Source organism: Podarcis muralis, chromosome 17, assembly GCF_964188315.1.
Source record: "Podarcis muralis chromosome 17, rPodMur119.hap1.1, whole genome shotgun sequence".
Classification (NCBI taxonomy): Eukaryota; Metazoa; Chordata; class Lepidosauria; order Squamata; family Lacertidae; genus Podarcis; species Podarcis muralis.
The window spans coordinates 15,244,344-15,268,338 of NC_135671.1; the positions used below are offsets into that span (position 1 = coordinate 15,244,344).

At 45.4% G+C, this 23,995-nt stretch overlaps 1 protein-coding gene across 1 annotated transcript in view; it reads left to right on the top strand.

Moving 5' to 3' along the window:
- LOC144325933 (paralemmin-1-like) overlaps positions 1-23,995 on the top strand; it is a 109,303-nt gene that overhangs the window by 19,648 nt on the left and 65,660 nt on the right. Inside the window, exon 2 of the mRNA XM_077920969.1 lies at positions 19,225-19,305. Within this exon, the coding sequence (XP_077777095.1) occupies positions 19,225-19,305 (81 nt within the window). The remainder of the gene's footprint in view (positions 1-19,224; positions 19,306-23,995) is intronic.

Consider the following 23,995-nt stretch of genomic DNA (forward strand, 5'->3'; position numbering starts at 1 on the left):
CTTGCTGCTGTGAGTCTTCACCTCCAAACTGTTGAAATCTGGTCCACTTCACACCTCCAGGTTCAGAAAGCCACTGGGCTGTGTTCACAAGCGGGATCTATTTTCTGCTGCCTGTGGTTGTCATAGGCACATAATAAATACTATCTTGCTTGCTTCCTCCTTCTCTCAATTTCTTTTTCCTTTTATTTTATCCTTGCCTCACTGAAAGATGAGCCAGCAGTTTAAATCCAAGAGTAACAAACCACAAAGCTCTTTTAAAGGTAAAGGGACCCCTGACCATTAGGTCCAGCTGTGGCTGACTCTGGGGTTGCGGCGCTCATCTCGCTTTATTGGCCAAGGATCCGGCGTACAGCTTCTGGGTCATGTAGCCAGCATGACTAAGCCGTGCAGAGCAGTGCACCGAAACGCTGTTTACCTTCCCGCCAGAGCGGTACCTATTTATCTACTTGCACTTTGACGTGCTTTCAAACTGCTAGGTTGGCAGGAGCAGGGACCGAGCAATGGGAGCTCACCCCGTCATGGGGATTCGAACTGCCGACCTTCTGATGGGCAAGTCCTAGGCTCTGTGATTTAATCTTAATTCGTGGATTTTTTTTAAAAAAATGCAGGTGATTGGTAACCAGAGCGATATACCTCAGAAGTCCTCAATTCGGGAGTAGCTGATGTGATGATCTCCAGATGTTATTGAACTTTAACTCCTATCTGCCCCAGCTAGCATGGTCAGTGATCATGGATGGGGACAACTGAAAAAAATAATTTATGCAAATTCTCCCGGATTGAGGTGTGGAGATTATTTCTCTCCAAGTATTGTCGTAAAAAGAGCCAGCTAGTTCAGGCCAATGGCCCATCTAGTCTAACATCCTGTTCTTAAAGTGGCACACACACCCCAATACAAAAAAAGTATCAAAATACATTAAAATGCATATCTTACGGTAAAATATATTTAGAAATGCATACATGGATATAAAGAGTGCATTTAAATATATGTTTGTGATAAAGCAGACACTAAATATTTAAATACAGTCGTACCTTGGATATCGAATGCCTTGGCTCCTGAACAAATCCGCTCCCGAACGATTGAAGCCCAGAAGTGAGTGTTCTGGTTTTGGAATGATTTTTGGAAGCTGAACGTCTGGTGCGGCTTCCGCAGCTTCCAATTGGCTGCAGGGTGCTCCTACAGCCAATCAGAAGCCACACTTTGGTTTTCGAACAGTTCTGGAAGTCAAATGGACTCCCGGAACACATTCTGTTCGAGAACCAAGGTACCACTGTGCCTATCTCAATATGAATTTTGTACAGGTTTTTGTTTGTTTGTTTGTTTGTTTGTTTGTTTGTTTGTTTTAAATCACAGATTGATGCAGAACTATGACAGATTAAAGAGCAGACATGTTCAAAGCATTCCCCATGCCTTTTGTATTGCCTCTCACACATATTTAATTGCAAGATGGATAGTTGGGGTGGGGTGCATGCAAAGATACAACAGGAGATCCAGTTGCTGAACAGCATGATTTTTACTGCAGATAAAGTGTTTTATTATTTCCAAGCCTGTAGCAATTTATCAGATGTGTCTTTATTTTCTAGTTCTAGATTGTAGGCTCCTCAGGGCAGCCACCTGTTGCTTTTCTTTATGGTACTCTGTAAAGCACCTTTTAGAATAGGACATAAGAACAATGACAGATCCTCCAAGTGTCCCCTTTTTCCAGGGACACTCCTGTATTTACAGCTGTCCCGGTTTCTGAATTGATCCTGCAATGTCCCGCTTTTCCTTAGGACGTCCCTATTTTCATCAGAGAAATGTTGGAGGGTATGGAGTTATGCAACCCCCGAGCCAAGGAGATAAGTAACTATACATCCTTCAGAAGACATCGGAAGGCAGCCCTGGATAGGGAAGCTTTCTATTGTTTAACGTTTTATTATGTTTTTATATTTGTTGGAAGCTGCCCAGAGTGGCTGAAGCAACACAGTCAGATGGGTGGGGAGTAATAATAATAATAATTTATTTATAGCCCGCCCATCTGGCTGGGTTTCCCCAGCCACTCTGGGTGGCTCCCAACAGAATACTAAAAGCACAATAAAACATCAAACATTAAAAACTTCCCTAAGCATGGCTGCCTTCAGATGTCTTCTAAAAGTCAGGTAGTTGTTTATTTTCTTGACATTTGATGGCAGGGCGTTCCACAGTTCAGGCGCCACTGCCTGGTTCCCTGTAACCTCACTTCTCGTAGTGAGGGAACCGCCTGAAGGCCCTCGGCGCTGGATCTCAGTGTCCGGGCAGAACGACGGCGGTGGAGACGCTCCTTCAGGTATACTGGGCCGAGGCTGTTTAGGGCTTTCAAGGTCAGCACCAACACTTTGAATTGTGCTTGTATTATGGACGTCCCTATTTTCATCAGAGGAATGTTGGAGGGTATGCAATAATTAAGTATTGATGTGAGAGATGGTTTTCTACTCTCTTTGTCGGGTGGCAAAGAAGGCCTAGATAGCAGAAGCCCCGCATGTGTGGATGGAGATAGGTGTCTACCTGGCCGCACCCCCCTTTTGCCACATCCACCATTGGTGTGTAAGCTCTGGAAAGTTGCCCCTGAGGGAACATGACCCTCAGGCTAAGGAAGGTTCCCCACACCTGACACAGCATGTCACCGGCTACACATGGCAAGAGTCCATAACTTTGTGCTGGTGCTCACAATGTCTCCCTTTACATATGGCATGAGTGAATCACCGTGGTAATGCTTGTAATAGCTGAGAGTCGAAAAAATGGGTCACCAAAAGGCTCGTTTATTTTTACTACATTCATTTCCACAACACTTTTCGTCTTAAGCAGATGTGTCAAGAGTTACTTCAAGGAAATGCAGCAGTGCTTCTGAGGCGGCAGTTGTTTACTGTTCAAGCTGCATGATGATGACACTTCTTTTTTTCAGGTAACGACAGAGCCATCAGATTTTTAATTGGAATTGTATGGGAGAAGAGGTTTTCTTTTCTTTTAAAGAAAGAATTCGCTGCTAACCGGTTCTCTGTGTCCCCACCCCCGCCCCTTGAAAATGTGACAAGATGAAAATCTATTCAGTGGCTTTAAGCCATGTAAGCTTTAGTCACAGAGAACAAAGAGGCGTGTAATGCCTTTTTTATGTGGCACACTGGAATGTGACGCTGTAAACCCCCACAGGGGCTTTATTATCAGCTGCTTCCAGCCTAAGCACTGCAGAAGCGTCAGGTGGGGAAGGATGTAAGTTGGGGCCACAGCTTCTAAGGTGGAGTGGAAGCCCTGATGGGGCAGATGTAGGACCTGCTCTTTTCCAGTGAGTTCTGGGAATCCCAAAGTGGATGTAATCTAGGGTGTGTCCTCCAATGTGCCTTGAAAGCCATGGAGTTTTCGCTCCATCAGCACCCTGGATATTTCAGATCACATGAGGAGAGGAGAACTAGTGTGGTTTGTGGGGTGTGACTAGTACAAATTTCTTGAGGCCTCTCTTCCTGTCCTATGACACCTCTGGTGTACTGCACCGGCAGCAGAGAAGCGCAAATCTGTCAATTTCAGTTTCTCATTTCTCCAATCTTAAGTTCAGTTCTGCACAGTTCGGTTCTCAGGAGATCTTAAAGTTCAGTTCCCCGCAGTTCTATATCAGTTCCTGAATTTTTGTAAGTCTTCATGAAAATTCACCGCAGATTTCCTACAAATTTCTCCAAATAAATAATTTTGTATTTTCAGTTTTGCCGAACATACACATTTTTCAAGCAAATTTTCCCCAATGTGTATTTTTATTTTGAATAGTGAATGGATTTTTTTTAACACACACTTCACCTTGTATATTCATACTTCTGCACAATACTTGGCCGGAGAACGGCATTACAAAATAAGGAGAAGTGCCAACTTCGATGGATGGCAGTGTTTTGGTTTGTGTATTGTTTCAGGAAGTGTAGACTAGATAGATTCCCCTTCAAATGAGAAGGGAATCCCTCATGCCCTCTCTGCCTGGCATGCTGGTGGCCTTATAACAAATAAGGTGAGGTCTGGTGTACCCCACCGGGCAATGCCAGCATGCAGGAGGCCTGAAGGAAGGTCCAGAGCAGCCAGGAGGACAGAACTACCACCAGCAGCAGCTCACTTTGTCTGCTACAAAACTGCTTCAGCCAAAACAGAGGCTTCACAACACGTGCGAAGAGGTATGGGCATGGCAGACCTCTTGTGCACACTCAAAGCAGATTGAGGAATCTCTTTTGCGTACCACATTCTGCTTTCGAATTTCGGCATGGTGGGATGGATTCATTTCCTGTTCAACCAAAACTTTTTGGAAGGTAGCCTAGCAAGTTCTTTCAGCTTACCGGATATGCCCATTTGTGAGGATGGGGTGAGAGTCAGGGCAAGCACATGGCATGGGTTGATACCTGTCCTGTATAATACAAGACTGTCCCGTATTTCAATGTAAAATGTCTTGTATTGATATGGTTTTGTCCTGTATTTCAGGTCTTCTCTCTCTCTCTCTCTCTCTCTCTCTCTCTCTCTCTCTCTCTCTCTGCCAAGTTAGGGATCCTCTCCAAATGCATGTATTTGACAGGGTATGTGAAAGGTCATGTATTTAAGCTCCGGGAGAGCAGTGAGAGCCAGTGTGGTGTAGTGGTTCAGAGCGGTGGACTCATAATCTGGTGAACCGGGTTCAATTCCCTGCTCTTCCATATGCAGCTGCTGGGTAACCTTGGGCTAGTCACACTTCTTTGAAGTCTCTCAGCCCCACTCACCTCACAGAGGGGAGGAAGGGAAAGGAGAATGTTAGCCGCTTTGAGACTCCTTTGGGTAGTGATAAAGTGGGATATCAAATCCAAACTCTTCTTCCGGGTAGCCAAGCACAGACAGATTTACAAATTCATGTGTATGTGACAATTTCCAGAGGGGCCATCCTGTTAGGCTGCAATAGATTGTAATGGATTGCTTGGAAGTCACTTCAGCACCGGGGGGGGGGGGGGGGATCGCCCCGCAGCTGCCATGACCTGCCCTGTCCTGTATTTTGCCAGAAGAAAGGTGGCAAGCCTAGTTACTACAGTCAATTCTTCTACGCTGAACAGGTCCATTACTGTGCCACACGAGAGTGGCTTAACAATTAGTCGCTTATCACAGGGAATTCTGGGAATTATAGCTCTGTGAGGGGAATAGGGGTCTCCTAACAACTCTCAGCACCCTTGACAAACCCCAGCTTCCAGAATTCTTTGGGGGAAGCCACGACTAAGTTTGCGTTGGAGATAAATTGAGTTTTTAAGGAAGAGTTGTTGAGGAGTGGACCTACGAGTACCATTGTTAAGGGTAGGTAATCGCTTTCAATATTGTGGCCCACTTCAAACTCGATAACAAACTTGTGTGCAAATTGTGAGATTGCAATGACACTGCCGCCGAACTTTGTAAAATGGGTATATTTCCCGGGCCGATCTCCCTCAGTACAGTGGTACCTCAGGTTACATACGGTTCAGGTTACTGACTCCGCTAACCCAGAAATAGTGCTTCAGGTTAAGAACTTTGCTTCAGGATGAGAACAGAAATCGTGCTACAGCGGCGCGGCGGCAGCAGGAGGCCCCATTAGCTAAAGTGGTGCTTCTGGTTAAGAACAGTTTCAGGTTAAGTACGGACCTCTGGAATGAATTAAGTACTTAGCCCGAGGTACCACTGTATTACCGTTTAATATTAACAGGTCCCTCCACCTTATACCCTGGGCTAAAGCCACGAGTGTTTCAGGGGGTATCATGGTACAGTCATACCTCGGGATGAATACGCTTCAGCTTAAATATTTTCGGGTTGTGCTCCGCGGCGACCCGGAAGTAACGGAGCACGTTACTTCCGGGTTTCACCACTCATGCATGCGCAGACGCGTCTTACGTTCGCTTCAGGATAAACAGGGCTCCAGAAGAAGAAGAAGAAGAGTTTGGATTTGATATCCCGCCTTTCACTCCCTTTAAGGAGTCTCAAAGCGGCTAACATTCTCCTTTCCCTTCCTTCCCCACAACAAACACTCTGTGAGGTGAGTGGGGCTGAGAGACTTCAAAGAAGTGTGACTGGCCCAAGGTCACCCAGCAGCTGCATGTGGAGGAGCGGAGACGCGAACCCGGTTCCCCAGATCCAGAGGTACCGCTGTACTTTAAACATGGTGTGACAAAAGCTTGTAGGCAAACATGAAAAGGGACTGGGGAAGGGGAAGAAAGTTAAGTAGCATCTGCATTACCCAATCTTGTACTTTGGCATCATTTCTGTTTGTTTGCCTCCTCTTGCTGCTCACTCAATCCCTGCCGCTTGGGGAATTCTCTCATTAATGTGGTAATACCAGAACAGAATGAGGACATATCGCTCTCACTCTGAACTGGCTTTGTGATGAAGCTACATTGCCAGATATTTTGTGGCAGCATCACAAAGCCAATTCATCAAGCTTTCTGCCCTCACTCATTTGCTGCTGTGCTGGATTTCTCCATCAGTTTTGTACTCATCCATACCTTGGGAGTCTCTCAGGCATGTAGTTATGCCCCTCTTGTTGATGGTTGTTGCCCTGCTTTGGCTACAAAGCTATTGGCACGCTGGGACTGAGTTCAACCTTAGAAGGAGTGATAAGTGTCCCAGCAGCTCAAAATCTGTTCCCAGTTTACTCAAACGGTCCATAAGACTTAGTTGAATGGATGGAATATAAATATATTAGTATCAGTGGGATTACTATGTCATATATATAGTTTCCCAAAGCATAGCAGAATCTTCCTTTTGTAAGTGTTAAATGAGCCCAGCCAGTCAAGCCCACTCAGCACTAAAATTGCTCTGTCATATATATCCATCAAAAAAGATTCACAACTTCCTTTTGACTCATAAAATCATAGAACTGTAGAGTTTTAAAGAACCACAAGTGTCATCTAGGCCAGTCCTCTGCAGTGCAGAAATCTTTTGCCCAATGTGGGGCTCGAACCCGGATTAAGAGTTTCATGCTCAACTGACTGAGCTATCATCTGTCACATAAGTACAATTAAAAAAACCACAACTCTCCTAAAACACATGTGTCCTTCATCTCTTTCTGTTCTCTATTCTTAGGTCTCCTGGATGCCTGTAATTTCTTATGACATGGTCTGGAAAGTCTCTAGGGATAATGTGGCAATGTAACATAAACAGCAAGGCTAGGGGGAGGCAGATATCCAAAATGCCAAGTTTCTAAGGTGATGCTGGTGCATTTAGGAACACAGGAAGCTGCCTTTAGGAGCCAGTGTGGTGTAGTGCCAGTGTGGTGTATTGGTTAAGAGCGGTAGTATCGTAATCTGGGGAACCGGGTTCGCGTCTCCGCTCCTCCACATGCAGCTGCTGGGTGACCTTGGGCCAGTCACACTTCTTGGAAGTCTCTCAGCCCCACTCACCTCACAGAGTGTTTGTTGTGGGGGAGGAAGGGAAAGGAGAATGTTAGCCACTTTGAGACTCCTTCGGGTAGTGATAAAGCGGGATATCAAATCCAAACTACTCCTCCTCCTCCTCCTCCTCCTCCTCCTCCTCCTCCTCTTCTTCTTTTTCTTCTTCTTCTTCTTCTTCTTCTTCTTCTACGGAGTCTATCTAGTTCAGTAATGTCCTCAGTGAGTAGCAGCAACACTCCAGATTTTCAGGACGAGGTCTCCCTTAGGCCCGGATGGAGAAGCTGTAGATTGAACATGGGGCAATTTATATCCAGAGCATGTTGTCATTCTCTGCCTGCCTCCCCCAAAAAAGTATCTGCACAGAACAAGTGTATAAACATCCAGTACTGATTCCTGAACGTTTTATTTCTGGTAAAAAGCATTCCAGCCTTCAACATAAACCTTCCCAAGCATTCTGCAGCTGCTGGAACCATTTCTTAAACAAACCTTTGTGACTGTCTTCTCTTTTGGCAGCTTGGGTGTTACTACTAGTCTGTGTAGGTGTTACTACTAGTCTGCAAGGCTGCTACTACAAGTCCGCCTACTTTTCTTCTGTGATACACTGAGACTCAAGAAACTGCACCTGCACAAGGGTTTCCCTGCTCTCCTTCCTTCTCGGCCATTTGTTTCTCTGTGTCTCAAGTGCAATAGCTGCTATCCATTAAAACACAAGGAGCTGTAGCTTCATCCATTTAAAATTGTTGTAGCATAAATTAAACAGAATGTTGTTTAAAATGCTGTTGGTCGTAATGGTGACCCCCTGTGATATATATTTATGGAATGCCCTCCCAGCAGATGTCAGACAGATAAACAGCTATGTGATTTTTAAAAGATACCTGAAGGCAGCCCTGTTCAGGGAAGGTTTTAGTGCTTGATGTTGTACAGTGGTGCCTCGGGTTACATACGCTTCAGGTTACATATGCTTCAGGTTACAGACTCCGCTAAGCCAGAAATAGTACCTTGGGTTAAGAACTTTGTTTCAGGGTGAGAACAGAAATCGTGCGACGGTGGTGGGAGGCCCCATTAGCTAAAGTGGTACTTTAGGTTAAGAACAGTTTCAGGTTAAGAACGGACCTCACAACAAATTAAGTAGTTAACCAGAGGTACCACTGTATTGTGTTTTTACTGTTTTTCATTGGAAGCCACCCAGAGTGGCTGGGGAATCCCAGTCAGATGGGTGGCATATAAATAATAAACTACTATTGCTATTCTGTTTTAATAATTGTTACTGTTTTGCACTATTTGTTTGTTAATGGTTGAGAAAGCCTTTTTCTCTAAGAAAGAACCCACACACCAGCAATTCAGTAGGGGCATAATCTGGCCAAAGTACTATATACATTTACATGTAATATAAACATTTACATTCATGGAATTTGATTCAGATTTTAATGAGAACCTTTCTGAAACAACAAGTGAACTGAAAATTCGTACTTCTCCAAATTTTGTGATCCATAGACTCTTAGAGTTGTAAGGGACCCAAAGTTCATCTAGTCCAACCAAATGATGAGTACAAAACGCAGATATTAGGGGAAGAGTTGCATGTTTGGATACATATATGTGTATATTAGGAGGTAAAAGGGAAAGGTAAAGGACCTCTGGACGGTTAAGTCCAGTCAGAGGCGACTATGGGGTTGCGGCGCTCATCTCGCTTTCAGGCCAAGGGAGCTGGTGTTTGTCCACAGACAGTTTTCCAGGAGAGATCTGCCCCAAAACGCTGATGAATTTTTGTCAGGATTAGGTAGCAGGGGATGGGGAAAGACTCATCTCCAAGACCCTGGGGAGCTATTGGCAATTACAGTAGAAGATATTGAGCTAAATGGATAAATAGTTTTCCCTGGTATAATGCAGATTCCTATGATCTTATGCTTCAAAAAGGCAGTTCAGTTGTGTTTCCAAGCATATCACATAGTTATGAGATGAAATATTTTTGGTACCTTTTTTTAAAGCAGTAACTTATATGTGGGTGGTTGTTGTTGTTTTTAATGACTTAGAGAAGAGGAGCAGTGGCTTAATGATTAAGACAGTGACTTGTCAATCGATATTAAGCAAAGCCCTGCTCCATATAGTGAAGTGTTAGCATGTGGGGCAGCCAATCAGTGCTGTGCAAATCTGTTATCCACTGCAAATCACAGGCTGTACATCTGCCCAGTTTGGGGTGAGTGGATTTCCACAGGGCTAAAGGTGCATTCCTTTGCATTTCCTTTGAAATGGCGGTGGCTAATTTTAAGCAGTGATTCAAGTTTGTTTTCTTTAATCTGTGTGAGACTTTCAAACGTTCATTGTTGCTCGCCAAGAATCCACAGAAGCTCCCACATGGATTTCTTAGGAGACCTTTGCTGATTTTGTTCTCTAAAAGAGCCAGTGAAACAAGGTTTTGGAAGGAAAATGTCATCCTGCAGCAATGCAGGTTCATTAAGTTCCATTGTTTTGGGAGCAAAGCCATGTCGTCTGTTTGTTTTTAAATGCGGGAGCGAGCTTTAATTAAGCAGCCCACATTTGGGTGTGCCAAGACATTTCACCAAGAATTTGCAATTAAGCATGTTGAGTGTTATTGGATCTTATGTTTCCAAGATGTCAGATAATGATCCAAAGGGCAAGAGTGGATTTAGCTTTCTTACTCTGTATTGATGCCTCTGGTGTTATAGAAAAATGGGTGCCGGAATGGGAGCTTTGTGAACAATATCACACATCATATGGAAGCAATCCCAGGCAGGAAACTGAAACCAGTCTTGACTGTCTGGTTTGTTCTACCCACCTGTATAATGCACATGTTTCAAAAGCCGCACTTGTCTCATTCATTCGTAATATTATCAGATATACACCTAAAACATATATTAAATTTTTCACTGGAGTGATTTTAGTAGCATAGATCAAGGTGTTTGAATGGTGTCTCATGGCTATCTGTTAGGTTAAATCATTGATATGTATATGAGACAACTTACCAAACATTGGTAAAAACTAGACTTCATGACACTTAAGCTGAAGTGGAATCAACTGCACTCAAGGATCTTTTTTGAAAGATCAGTCAGCAGAATCTCTTGATTTGCATAATATGGTCAAATTCCTTCTCATTAAGAGAGACTGTCTTGGCACCTATGTTACTTTTTTTTTATTATTCTGCTGGTCGTTTCAATGATTTCACTGTACCCATTGCTAGTCCTACTCAGAGGAGACAGATTGAAATTAATGGCTTATTAATTTCAGTGGGTCTCCTCTGAGTAGGACTAACCCAATGATTTCTAGGAAGAATGGAAGCCCTTTGGAGACTATGTAAAGAGAATTATAATATAATGAATTCGTGAGCAGGATTTGAACTAGGAGCACCAGAAATAATTAGAGACTACTGTATTGTGGATATTGTCTGAAAGAGTGAAGATAGGTTTCAGCAATAAGGTAGTATAAGAAAAACACCACAGAGAAAGGGATGGGAAGTCGATAAAGCAAAAGAAAAAATCATTATGTATTGGAATTTTATGTGAAATTTCTGGAAATATAATAATGTGTTTTAAAAAAGATATAACCCAATGATTTTGGTTAGATTTGGCTGCATTTTGGGGGTTTTTTTGTTCTTACAAACAAAGCACAAAAAGCAGAAGAATGGCTGGAGTGTACTTACTGTAAAAATCAGTAAACCCAAGCCTCTTGGGCTTGCCAATCAGAAGGTCGGCGGTTCAAATCCCCGCGACGGGGTGAGCTCCCATTGCTCTGTTCCAGCTCCTGCCAACCTTGCAGTTCGAAAGCACACCAGTGCAAGTAGATAAATAGGTACTGCTGTGGCAGGAAGGGAAATGGCGTTTCCATTCGCTCTGGTTTCCGTCATGGTGTTCCATTGCACCAAAAGCAGTTTAGTCATACTGGTCACATGACCTGGAAAGCTATCTGTGGACAAACGCCGGCTCCCTCAGCCTGAAAGCGAGATGAGCACTGCAACCCCATAGTCGCCTTTGATTGGACTTAACCGCCCAGGGGTCTTTTACCTTTTTATTATTATTGTTGTAAAAATCCACATCCATTGCTTGGTCCACTTTTGCCTCTGAAAGGTTGTCCACAAGGGAGCAAGCCTCTCTTGCTGAAAAAGGTTCCCCACTCTATTGTAAGGACAACTGAGATACATATGTGTAATAACTTGGACATCCGAGACCTATTATATAAAAACAATCCTATACAAAGCTGCCCAGAAACAAGCTTCATTAAACCCAATGGCACTTACTCTCATGTAACCTTGTGCCGGATTGCCCTGTTAACTACATTGACATGAACATGCCTTGGGTCTTCCGTGATGGGAAAAATCTAAAAGCCAGAGTAGCATAATACCCAGCTAAGATATTGCAAAATAGCAAGTAAGTTTTCAGATTCTCTTGAACTCATCTTCAGGGTGGATGTCAAGCAAAATTATACAGGAAACTGAAAAAAAGCAAGGGCATGAGGTTGGAAATCAAAAGTCTGCAGTTTGTAGCATTTCTAAGGGAGCGTGGGAGAGGCGCTGGGCAAAATTTAATTAGATCTAATCTCTGCTAGGTGCAAAACAGATTTCAGGTTGAAATAAGAGCTGTTGGGAGACAGTAGCAATAGCTGCTGTTCTTGAAAGCATAGAATTTAGCAGATACTTAGATCTGTCTCCTGGATATGTTAGTCTTGCCTGTAAGGCAAGTAGCAGCAATAAAGTGCTCGCCTTTATATTATATTAACAAAGTGGGGATTCATTCTTTCTTATGGGTTAGAGGGTAAAAATCAGCATAAAAAGAAAGTAAAAACACTATTTTCTTTGTTAAGTGGAAAATTCGAGATTATGGCATTGTGAAGTGGAAGAGTTCTAATTCATTTGCCTCTGTGGCAGAAAAATAAATTTTCATATTTACAGTCAATAAAATAAGCACAGCCTGCAGAAATAAAGATAGGAAGAGGCCACAGATATCTTGCAACCAGAGGAGGAGTGTCAAAGTTTCCCCCACCACTGCGCCCGCCTCCTGTGCTACGAAAGCCTCATCGTCTTCTCATTTTGACTCCCTCTGCCAGCATTGCAGCATTTATTGTGCTCTGTTTACAACTGTAGACGATGCTCGGAGGAGTCGCATTCTGTAAGGAGCTCCCAGTACCAGGCTTCATTGTTGGCAGTCCTTCTTTTCCATCGCAGTCGCTTACTCTATTACGAAACCAACAGGAAAGGCTTGAATGTACAGGAATGAAGTAGATGTAGTGAATAAGCGAAGCAATCATTTTTTTTTAAAAAAGCACAACCCCACAAACAGTCCAATTCTATGAATGCTTACTCAGAAGTAAGAGCCATTGATTTAATGGAGACTCCAATCAGAGACTGGGACGCAGGTGGCACTGTGGATTAAACCACAGAGCCTAGGATTTGCCAATCAGAAGGTCGCGGTTCGAACCCCCACGACGGGGTGAGCTCCTGTTGCTCGGTCACTGCTCCTGCCAACCTAGCAGTTCGAAAGCACGTCAAAGTGCAAGTAGATAAATAGGTACCGCTCTGGCGGGAAGGTAAACGGTGTTTCCGTGCGCTGCTCTGGTTTGCCAGAAGCGGCTTAGTCATGCTGGCCACATGACCTGGAAGCTGTACACCGGCTCCCTCGGCCAATAAAGCAAGATGAGCGCCGCAACCCCAGAGTCGGCCACGACTGGACCTAATGGTCAGGGGTCCCTTTACCTTTTACCAGTCAGAGACTAGATGTTTACCATGTTTTTGTTACTGGAATTCTGTGAGCTCCAACAAAATATCTGCGGAATAAATATAGCCTGTAGGACAGCTGAGGCTCCATGATGGAGCATCTGCTTTGAATGCAGAAGGTTACAGGTTCAACTTTTGGCATCTCAAGTCAGGGCTGGGAGAGAACCCAGTCTGAAATCCTGGAGAGCTACTGAACCAGTGGTTTCACTCATTATAAGGCAGCGTCCTGGGCTTTCTATGTATTGCACTCTTCAGGGATACACTTTTATGTTTAACTAAACGAATTGGGCTGCAAGGGACAAGCCTGCTAGCTCCAAATCCTGTTGCCATTCTCACATACCTTCTGACATCCCTCAGATGAAAATAGGGACATTTCTCACTCCCCATCTGTCAGGCTTGAGGAATTCTCTCCCTCTCCCCCCCCCCATGATTTCAAGAAGCAGGGAGGAAACAAGAAAGCTCTTATGATTTATTCAGTCATTACGGCAGAAGACGAAGAATCCAGTCCAATGTGGTGTAGTGGTTAAGAGCAGTGGACTCATAATCTGGACTCGTAATCTGGTGAACCAGGTTCGATTCCCTGCTCCTCCACATGCAGCTGCTGGGTGACCTTGGTCTAGTCACACTTCTCTGAAGTCTCTCAGCCTCACTCACCTCACAGAGTGTTTGTTGTGGGGGAGGAAGGGGAAAGGAGATTGTTAGCTGCTTTGAGACTCCTTGGGGTAGTGATAAAAAGCGGGATATCAAATCCAAACTCTTCTCTCTGTTGATGGCAACCCTGGTTGCTCACTGTGGCTCCTCTCCTTTCCCTCTCTCCCAACAGCATCTGACCCTACGGTGGCCCCCTGTGGTCAAATGCCTCTGTGTCCACTGGTCTTGCACCTTTAACAAATGTCGCATTCTAGGGGACAGTGGATCATCTATGCTGTCTAATGAAGTGTCCGCTGGCTGCTGTGTCTCCCCCCACTGTTTCTTCTAACACCTCATAACTTGGCTGCTCGCCTGTCTCTGACTTGTTATCTCCCTCATAATTTGGCTGTAATTCAACACAGCCTCCCTCTTCCCTGTCAGCTTCAGGAGAAGGGAGGGCAATCTCCGCCACTCCTCTTCCTCTTCATTCCAGTCCCTGACACCACCCAACTGACCTTTCTCGATGCCCCCCTTTTCTTTTGGTCTCCTCCGCAGAGCATTTTGTATCAGAAGAAGGGCAAGTGCCATCACCTCTACACCAAGGGGACACCACACACACCCTCCACCATCCTGAGAAAACACCCTTAATCCAAATTTTATGTTATCTTATTCTTTGGTAAATTAACAGAAATACACCAATAAATGGTTTTTAGAAAGGGGCAAGATTAGATGAAGGCAGGGGTGTACAAAGTGGGGGGTGGAGGTCCACCCCAGGTGCCACTCAGGGGGGTGACAAGATGGCCCCTGCCTCCCCACAGCTGTAGAGCGGCCGAGGGCACGCACAGTCCATATGGGCGCCACTCACGCGGCATCCTTATGGGCTGCCGCACATATGCAGTCCATACAAGACACCACGCGCAAGCAGCAGCCCGTATGAAGTGTGCATGTGCGTTACCTCATACAGTTGCCACACATGGGCAGTCCATACAGGATGCCGCACATGAGCACTCTGTACGGGATGCCCCGCCCCAGGTGCCAGAGAGGGTTCCTCCACCACTGGATGCAGGTGCACAAAGCATTTTTTTAAAAAATCAATGCTCCTACTCCTTGAGCTCCCCTCAGCAACCCCTTTCTTCCCGCCCAGAGTGGCCCTGCCCTCTGCCTGCCCTTCAGAGCCGATGCATCAGTTGGGGCTTGGTCTTGGCAGCAGCAGCCTCTCTTTCTCCTCACCTGCTCTCCGGCAGCTGCTATGAGCTTCCCAAGAGAGGAGGCCACAGCAGCGGCCATGGAGAGGCAACGGGATGCTCCCTCACAGCCCCAGCCCTTGCTCAGGACAAGCGCCAGCTCATCTCCCCAAGCTCAGCAGCGACAACACTGGTGGGGGGGGAGAATAGGGACATTCCGGGATCAAATCAGAAGCTAGGAAGGCTTTTGTAATTCCAGGACTGTCCCTGGGAAATCAGGACATTTGTAGGGTATGTTTTCATTGCCTTCCAACTCATGGAGGGTGACTGTCTGAACAGGGAGTCTTCTGTCCTTGTGGAGACTCACCACTTCAGGCAGCCGCCCTCCATGAATTGGAGGAAGATGGAGTCACAGAGTTGGCACAGTCATCCCCATCATATGATCAGTTAACCCTAAATACACATGTCTGAAGAGGGCTTAGGTGCCACTGTTTTTAAATAAAACATGGGTTGCTACTTGTGCCTTAGATGAATGAACCATAATATGAACACAGGAAAATAAAGTAAAATGGTGATTTCAAAAATGATGATGATGATGAGACTTGAATAAGATGATTGAATGAGAAGTAGTTTCTCGGTGATTGTGTTACGGGTAGGGTCAATTTTTTCATAACAATGGATGCTGGCATGTTCCTGATGTGGGGTTGTTGTTTTTCCAAATCCAAAGCCTGAGTCAGCAAGAAATTAAGAGAAAACCATTTGAATCTCCTGCTCTTAACCTGCGTCTTTCAGGTATACAAATAATAGCACGTTGTAAATATTTGTATTCGTGACACATTTGAGGAAATGTGTGTTTAAAAGGTAGAAGCCTTACTGAGCACACTTGACTGCAGTTATTGTTTGCACTTGTCAGCAAAATACCACATGCTGTAATTTTCCTTTGTTTGGGCTGTGTTCTGGTATTTATTTCATGTTAGCACCAAACGTAAATTCTTCCCTGTAGCCCAAGTATAAACTGTAATGCTGTGAAGCTTTCTTAAAAGGAAAGGATCTACAGTACTGTATATGCTTTGGAAAGGCCCAGTGCATGCTACAGATACTGAGAAGACCACAGTGTAGTAAATTTCCCTGGCTAAGGGATTCAGATGGCTATTTGCTGAGTGAGAGAATCTACATACATAGCCTCACCATCCAGCAAATAAATGAAGAACTTTCTGTCCCTAGTATTCAGCCACATCACAGAACTGTTTCTGATATTGCTGCTGCTCCAGCCCTAGTCCCAGTATAATTCCCCTCCTGATCAAATCGGGCATCTCTGCATTCTACCAACAGCATAGACACAGCTGGAAGAAACACCAACACATAATTAAGTAGGAAGGGCTGAGCTGTGCACTCTGCATTTTCTGTTCCATTTGTCTCTGTGTTGTTTTTTTTCAGAAGCTTTCGCTGCATCCTATCATACCACTGGGTGCTAAGTGTTGAGATTTTTTACACTGTAGAACCCTACAAAATAATCCACATATAGCCAAGCCTTTTGGATCTTGTCTTCCTTTTCAAGGAGGGCTCCACTATGCTGAATGAAGTCACTTCTGGAGAACGTCGGATGCGATTCTGTTTGATGATGATTTAGTAAACATGTTTATTATCGCATCTCCACAAACATATTTATTAATACCTATGCTTCATCTATACAGATACCATTTTCCACTTAGATAACACATTCATTTAGTGGTTAGTTTTTGCTGCTATATGCTTTCCATTGTTTTAATCCAAAAAAATGTGGGTAGAAGAAAAACAACAACCGCATGCTGTTCTTTAAATGTTGTCCAAGAGTTTGAACAGTCAACAAGTAAATTCTTCTTGTATGCTTTCACTTACTCAGAGGTAGCTGGCCAAGAGGTTTTTTAAGACCAACCCTAGTTGGATGTATGTTGCATTCCTAAACAGAGTCACATGCTAAAGCGTAAGCCTCATTGAACTCACTGGGACTTTCTTCCCAGTGAGTTTTCTAGCACTCACTAGAAATATGTAATAGAATCTTAACCTCACATTTAACCCAACATTCAAGACACTATTTTGGTGGTGGTGTTGCTTAGTCTCTGTAAGGCACCTTGATTTTATATTTTTTTAAGATGATGGTGGTGGTGGTGATGATGATTTCGTCTATACTGCTTTATTTTGTTAAGAAAAAACCCTCAAAGCAGTTTACAGCACATTAAACATAAAATAAAACAACCCAGAATAAAATATTACTGAAGAAAGTCAAATACAAATTGTACATTCAAAACAACAAAATTAACAGGAAGCTATAATATTATTCTAAAGATTTCAAAATAATACATTATAAAGGACAGCAACTGCAGAATACACATTTAGAACAGCAATGCATATTTATTAAACATTTCAAAAGAAAATGTTACTAAAGGAAGTTGAATATAAAATGCACATTTAAAACAGCACAATTAACAAGAGAATAAAATATTATCCAACACAGAACATATCTGCTGCTGTTGCTGCCCGTCCTGCCAATGGTGGTTCATAGTGAGTAGCATCTCAGACTCACAGACCCGGGTCTGCACTAAGAGGCAGCCAAGATGGTCTCTGGCCTCTTAAGCAGCCTCAGCTTTCGTAGCTGGAGTCAGTCAGGACCTCACCCTCCCAGGCCAGTTGGAAGAAGGCCTGCAAGGCAGGGTGCAGGTCTTCCAGGACTCACAGCCAAAATTAATCCTAAAGTCCAGCCCAAAGCATGATCCTTTTGTTTATTCCATGTCAAATCTCGACAGGGGATGGCAAAATTCTGTTTTCCTTGCAGGGACTGGGGTGGGAGGCTTCATAGAATCATAGAGTTGGAAGAGACCACAAGGGCCATCGAGTCCAACCCCCTGCCAAGCAGGAAACAAACAGGAACTTGAGTGCAAAGCACTCAAAAGTAGGGAGTCTTCATAATAAAGTTGATGCCATCTTTCCGTAAATATATTTCTGCCATGGAGCACAAACACAGCACCTAGGGCTGGGCAAAATTCCCCCAGTGGACTGCCCCCCTCCTGTGTGCAGGTGATGCCCCCAGGTTTGTAGTGGTTGGGGGGGTTGTTACATTTTTGCATGGAAGTGGGCACACATTCTTTTCTTTTTGCAACTGTAAGAACTGCTAGCTTCCAGGGACAGATCTTGAGGTCTCAAATTTCAGTGGTGCCCTATATGTGACGCTAAAATTTGGCAGCCCTCTGCCTCTCATGCTCCAGTTGACGTATCCCCAAGAGTCTGCACCCAGTGCAACCGAACCAATCGCGCTCCCCTAAATCTGCCTCTGCAGCTTTCTGACACCCGTTATTTCATTTTCCTCACAGCAATCTGGTTAAAGATGTTGTGAGAAAAACAAAATGGCAGCTACCATGAAAACCGGACGTTGGGAAGGCTCTCCAAACTGTAGCATGGCGCACTTTTGAGGGAGGTTGCAGCCTATTCCCCTCACAGAGCTACAATTCTCAGAGTGGTCTACCAGTCAAAAGGGAATTGTAGTTTGGGGCGTGGGTGTATATATGAAGGAGTAGGGTCCTTCTAGCAACTTCCATTACCCTAAACAATCTACAGTTCCCATGATACTTTGGGGTAGCCATGACTTCTCAAAGTGGCATGACACTTAAACGTATTGTGCGGATTGGGCCTAAATCAATAAACAAAATAAACCCTGTGTGAAAACTCAGGCCACCTGAATTCTGCAGGTTGTTTGCCAAGTGGCCACACAGGACCATACTTGTAAGCAAGCCTTGCCGTTCCCCCTGTTTTGTTTGCTTTTTAATCTCTTACGTAATCCTATACTTTGGCTGGCAGCTTCCTGGACACTTGTTTGCTCTCCTGGGGGGGGGGGTATCCTTTGCAGTGTTCAAGGTATATAAGGACACGCACGCACATGCACACGCAACAGGGCTTGTGTCCCTTTAACTCGGTTGTTAGGTTGTGTACCCGCCGTTTCCCCCGGGGGACTCTGCTCTCGGTTGCTGCTCCCATAGCTGAGTCTGAGAGACAGAGAGACAGAGACAGAGAGACAGAGAGGGGAGACAAATATCTTCTCTTCCTCAGCGAACAAGTAGCTAGTCCTTAGCTGACATGTTATTTCCCTGAACGCCTGGCTGTTTTGTGAGGCAGATGGAGACAGTGGCACAGATGTATCTGGTGGCTCCTGTTCTACAAAGGCTCTGCTTCTGTCTCTCTTTCTAAAAATATACATATAAATTTGTATCTGAAATTCCTTGCTGCTTCCAGCCTCTCTACCTCTCTCTGACAGGCAATTTCTCTTCTGTTTTTTCCCCCCACCCACCCTCTTTTGCCAAGGAAAAAAGGAAAAGGCAGACGGAAATAGAAAGGAAGAGGCAACAGCTCGAAGACCAAATACTTCAGCTGCAGCATTTCAAGGTAAGGGGCTGAGTTGTGGGGGGGGGGGGGAGCTGCTGGGTTGACCAGAGCTGTTTTGTTATTAGACATGCAGATCACACGTTGGAGAGCTGCAAAGAGCCTGTTCCGACATGAAGCAGCCTGCTCTGCCAGAGCTGTGTCTGTTCCAGCTAATCAGATCCTCCCCAGGTCTCTTTCTCAGTTACACAGCCCCATGTTTCTGAAAAGGATGGGGCAGAGCAGAGATGGGAAAGGTGTGGAATCTGGGGGGTGGGGGTGGGGAGCGGTGAGAGGAAGGCATATGCTGCACGCAGCTTTATTGCCGCAAATTCATTCTTCGTTTTATACCTCTGAAATGCAATGGATGTGGATTTGGGTGTGTTCACTGCATTGCTTAAATGGTCTGCTTTACAGCTCTACAGATACTCAGGGTTGTTTTTTTCTGTCTCTTGATTACTATAGTATTTAGTCGTTACATTTTGTGTGTCTGTGTGTTTGCTTCCGTGTATCAAATTGCCTGATCTATTGATCCGAAATAGGTGTTTGGCACCATGTCATATAGACATAGAAGTCTAATCTGTGTCGACATCCAGAAATGAAGGGATTGTGGGTTGGAAACTTTGGGAGGTATATCCTGAAATGTGGATCAATTTCCCCACCTCACTTACCTGGGTCTCACCAGTCCAGATTTTTCCAAACATCAGATATACCCTGTGGAGGGATCATAGCTCAGGGCAGAGCCCCTGCTTCCCTTGCAGAAGGACTAGGCATCTCCAAAGGACCGTTTTGGAGAAAGATCTCTGCTCAGAATCCTGGAGAGTTGCTGCTGGAGTGTCTAACCTCATGCAGGAGATCTTCCTGCCTTTACACACTCCAGTATGCTGAACACCTTTCTGTTGAAAGCAAACAGAGCCTGAGCTGGGAGTCTGGTGCTGTAAGGATGTTAAAAGCTTAGCAGGGTTCAGCTTGGTCAGTGATTGGATGGGATTTCCTGGGAATCTCCACACAAGTGGCTCTGAATTTCCCAAAGGGAGCATAGGATACGATTGTAAATAAATAAACAAATAGGCGAATACACACAGAGAGAAAGAGACTTGTCCAAAGCTTACATGTGATGTGTCCTAATGTCCACTCAAATAGCTGGCAGCTGCAGGCATTCAGCACCTGCTAAGATTGAGACTAGCAATGCCTTTTCCCCTCCAAGCAGTGTTGTATTTTTATGCCGTAAATTCCACACATGTGTGTTTGTTGGGGAGAAAGTTTCCATCCAGGGCACTGCTAAAGGAAGGAGGTTCCTATGTTGTAGATCAGGTCTACTTCATGGATAATTTTATTTTTAGGTCTGGAAATGGATGCGATCTCAATTTCAGGCCCGTGTGGCACCTTTAAGACTAAGCAATTCAGGCTGCAATCCTGTACATAACAGGGAGCAAGACCTAAGGAATTCAGTGGTGCTTACCTAATAATAATAATAATAATAATAATAATAATAATAATAATAATAATAATTTATTATTTGTACCCCACCCATCTGGCTGGGTTTCCCCAGCCACTCTGGGCGGCTTCCATAGAAACCAAAGATACAGTAAAATATCACAGATTAAAAACTTCCCTGAACAGGGCTGCCTTAAGATGTCTTCTGAATGTCAGGTAGTTATTTATCGCTTTGACATCTGATGGGAGGGCGTTCCACAGGGCGGGTGCCACTACCGAGAAGGCCCTCTGCCTGTAGCTTTGCTTCTCGTAATGAGGGAACTGCCAGAAGGCCCTCGGCACTGGACCTCAGCGTCCGGGCAGAACGATGGGGGTGGAGACGCTCCTTCCGGTATACTGGGCCGAGGCCGTTTAGGGCTTTAAAGGTCAACACCAGCACTTTGAATTGTGCTCGGAAACATACTGGGAGCCAATGTAGGTCTTTCAAGACCGGTGTTATGTGGTCTCGGCGGCCGCTCCCAGTCTAGCTGCCGCATTCTGGATTAGTTGTAGTTTCCGAGTCACCTTCAAAGGTAGCCCCACGTAGAGCGCTTTGCAGTAGTCCAAGCGGGAGATAACTAGAGCATGCACCACTCTGGTGAGACAGTCCACGGGCAGGTAGGGTCTCAGCCTGCGTACCAGGTGGAGTTGGTAGACAGCTGCCCTGGATACAGAATTGACCTGCGCCTCCATGGACAGCTGTGAGTCCAAAATGACTCCCAGGCTGCGCACCTGGTCCTTCAGGGGCACAGTTACCCTATTCAGGACCAGGGAGTCCTCCACACGAGCCCGCCCCCTGTCTCCCAAAAACAGTACTTCTGTCTTGTCAGGATTCAACTTCAATCCATTAGCCGCCATCCATCCTCCAACCGCCTCCAGGCACTCACACAGGACCTTCACTGCCTTCACTGGTTCTGATTTAAAAGAGAGGTAGAGCTGGGTATCATCTGCATATTGATGGACACCCAGTCCAAACCCCCTGATGATCTCTCCCAGCAGCTTCATATAGATGTTAAAAAGCATGGGGGAGAGGACAGAACCCTGAGGCACCCCACAAGTGAGGGCCCAGGGGTCTGAACACTCATCCCCCACCACCACTTTCTGAACACGGCCCAGGAGGAAGGAGCGAAACCACTGTATAACAGTGCCCCCAGCTCCCAACCCCTCTAGACGGTCCAGAAGGATGTTATGGTCGATTGTATCAAAGGCCGCTGAGAGATCCAGCAGAACTAGGAAACAGCTCTCACCTTTGTCCCTAGCCCGCCGGAGATCATCAACCAGAACGACCAAGGCAGTTTCAGTCCCATGGTGAGGCTTGAATCCCGATTGGAAGGGATCCAAATGGTCCGCATCCTCCAGGCGTGCCTGGAGTTGTTCAGCAACCACTCGCTCAATCATCTTGCCCAAGAATGGAAGATTTGAGACTGGGCGATAGTTGGCCATACTGGCCGGGTCTAAAGATGGTTTGTTAAGAAGCGGCTTAACGACTGCCTCTTTCAGCAGATCTGGGAATGTTCCCTCACAGAGGGAAGCATTCACCACCCCGCAGAGCCCATCGCCCAGCCCTTCCCGGCTTGCTTTTATTAGCCAGGATGGGCAAGGATCAAGGAGACAGGTGGTTGGTTTCACGCGTCCAAGCAGCCTGTCCACATCCTCGGGGGTAACGGATTGAAATTGATTCCATGCAACTTGACCAGACAGAGCTCTAGCACTCTCCCGCCCCAGCCCTGTTTCTCTGACATGAAGCCACACTAGAAATTGGGATAGCAGAGACCCCTCTGAACCAAGGTGAGACACTTAGATGCAGTGTTTAAGTGTCTACTGTTTCATTGAAAAGAAAGGCATTAGGAGGAGAACCAGAACAGGTGGGGGGCACACAACTTTTCTTCCAGCAGAGAAGCAACCGTGATGGGCAGGGACTCCTTCTGAATCAAAGTAAGACACTTTTCTGTTCAGTTAAGTGCTAACTGTTGCAATAAATGTTCATTTGCAAGGGAGGAGGACGGGGAGAAAATCACAGCAATTTGGCCATGCCCCTGTGACCTCCTAGCAGCCCCAACAAGTCTAGTGGGTGCTAGCCACTACTCCCTATAAGGCAGTTCAGTATTATTTTTATATTTCAGATTAGGGTCTCTGCCCTGCTTGCCCTGTTCACCAAGCCAACCTTCTCTCCTTGCCAACTCCCCACCCTTTGCAACTCATGGCCAATGAGCTTAATATGAAGCATGATTATTGCTTCTTCCACCCCCTCGTGACTTTTTCAACTCCTACCCCCAATCATCTACAGCTTTTTCCTTCACAGAGCAGCTTGCTAAATTGCTCTGTGAAGCTCCTCTCCTCTCTCCCAGTGTGGTGTAGTGGTTAAGAGCAGTAGACTCGTAATCTGGTGAGCCGGGTTCGCGTCTCCACTCCTCCACATGCAGCTGCTGGGTGACCTTGGGCCAGTCACACTTCTCTGAAGTCTCTCAGCCCCACTCACCTCACAGAGTGTTTGTTGTGGGGGAGGAAGGGAAAGGAGAATGTTAGCCGCTTTGAGACTCCTTCGGGTAGTGATAAAGCGGGATATCAAATCCAAACTCCTCCTCCTCCTCCTCCTCCTCCTCCTCCTCCTCCTCTTCTTCTTCTCCCCACCCTTGCAGGCACATTTAAGGGAGGGGCAGGCACTCCATCCAGTAGCTTGCTAAACTTCTGGGCGAAGGGCCCCCACCCCATTAAACAGTTCCTCATGCTACAGTTGGCATAGACACCTATTGGTGGCCGCAGGAACTGCAGAGCGTGGCAACAGTCTACATTGTTATTTATAACAAAAAAAATTCCTTCCAGTAGCACCTTAAAGACCAACTAAGTTAGTTCTAGGTATGAGCTTTCGTGTGCATGCACACTTCTTCAGATACACTGAAACAGAAGTTGCCAGATCCTTCTATATAGTGAGAAGGTGGGGAGGGGTATTACTCAGAGGGGGGTGGGAATGGGTGATTGGCAGATAGCTGTGATGAGCCTGTTGACGACCCTTAACGACTGCAGTAGGTCTTACAGGAAAAAGCAAGGGGTGAGAAGGTGAAAAATGGCTTTGTCATGTAAGACCTACTGCAGTCGTTAAGGGTCGTCAACAGGCTCATCACAGCTATCTGCCAATCACCCATTCCCACCCCCCTCTGAGTAATACCCCTCCCCACCTTCTCACTATATAGAAGGATCTGGCAACTTCTGTTTCAGTGTATCTGAAGAAGTGTGCATG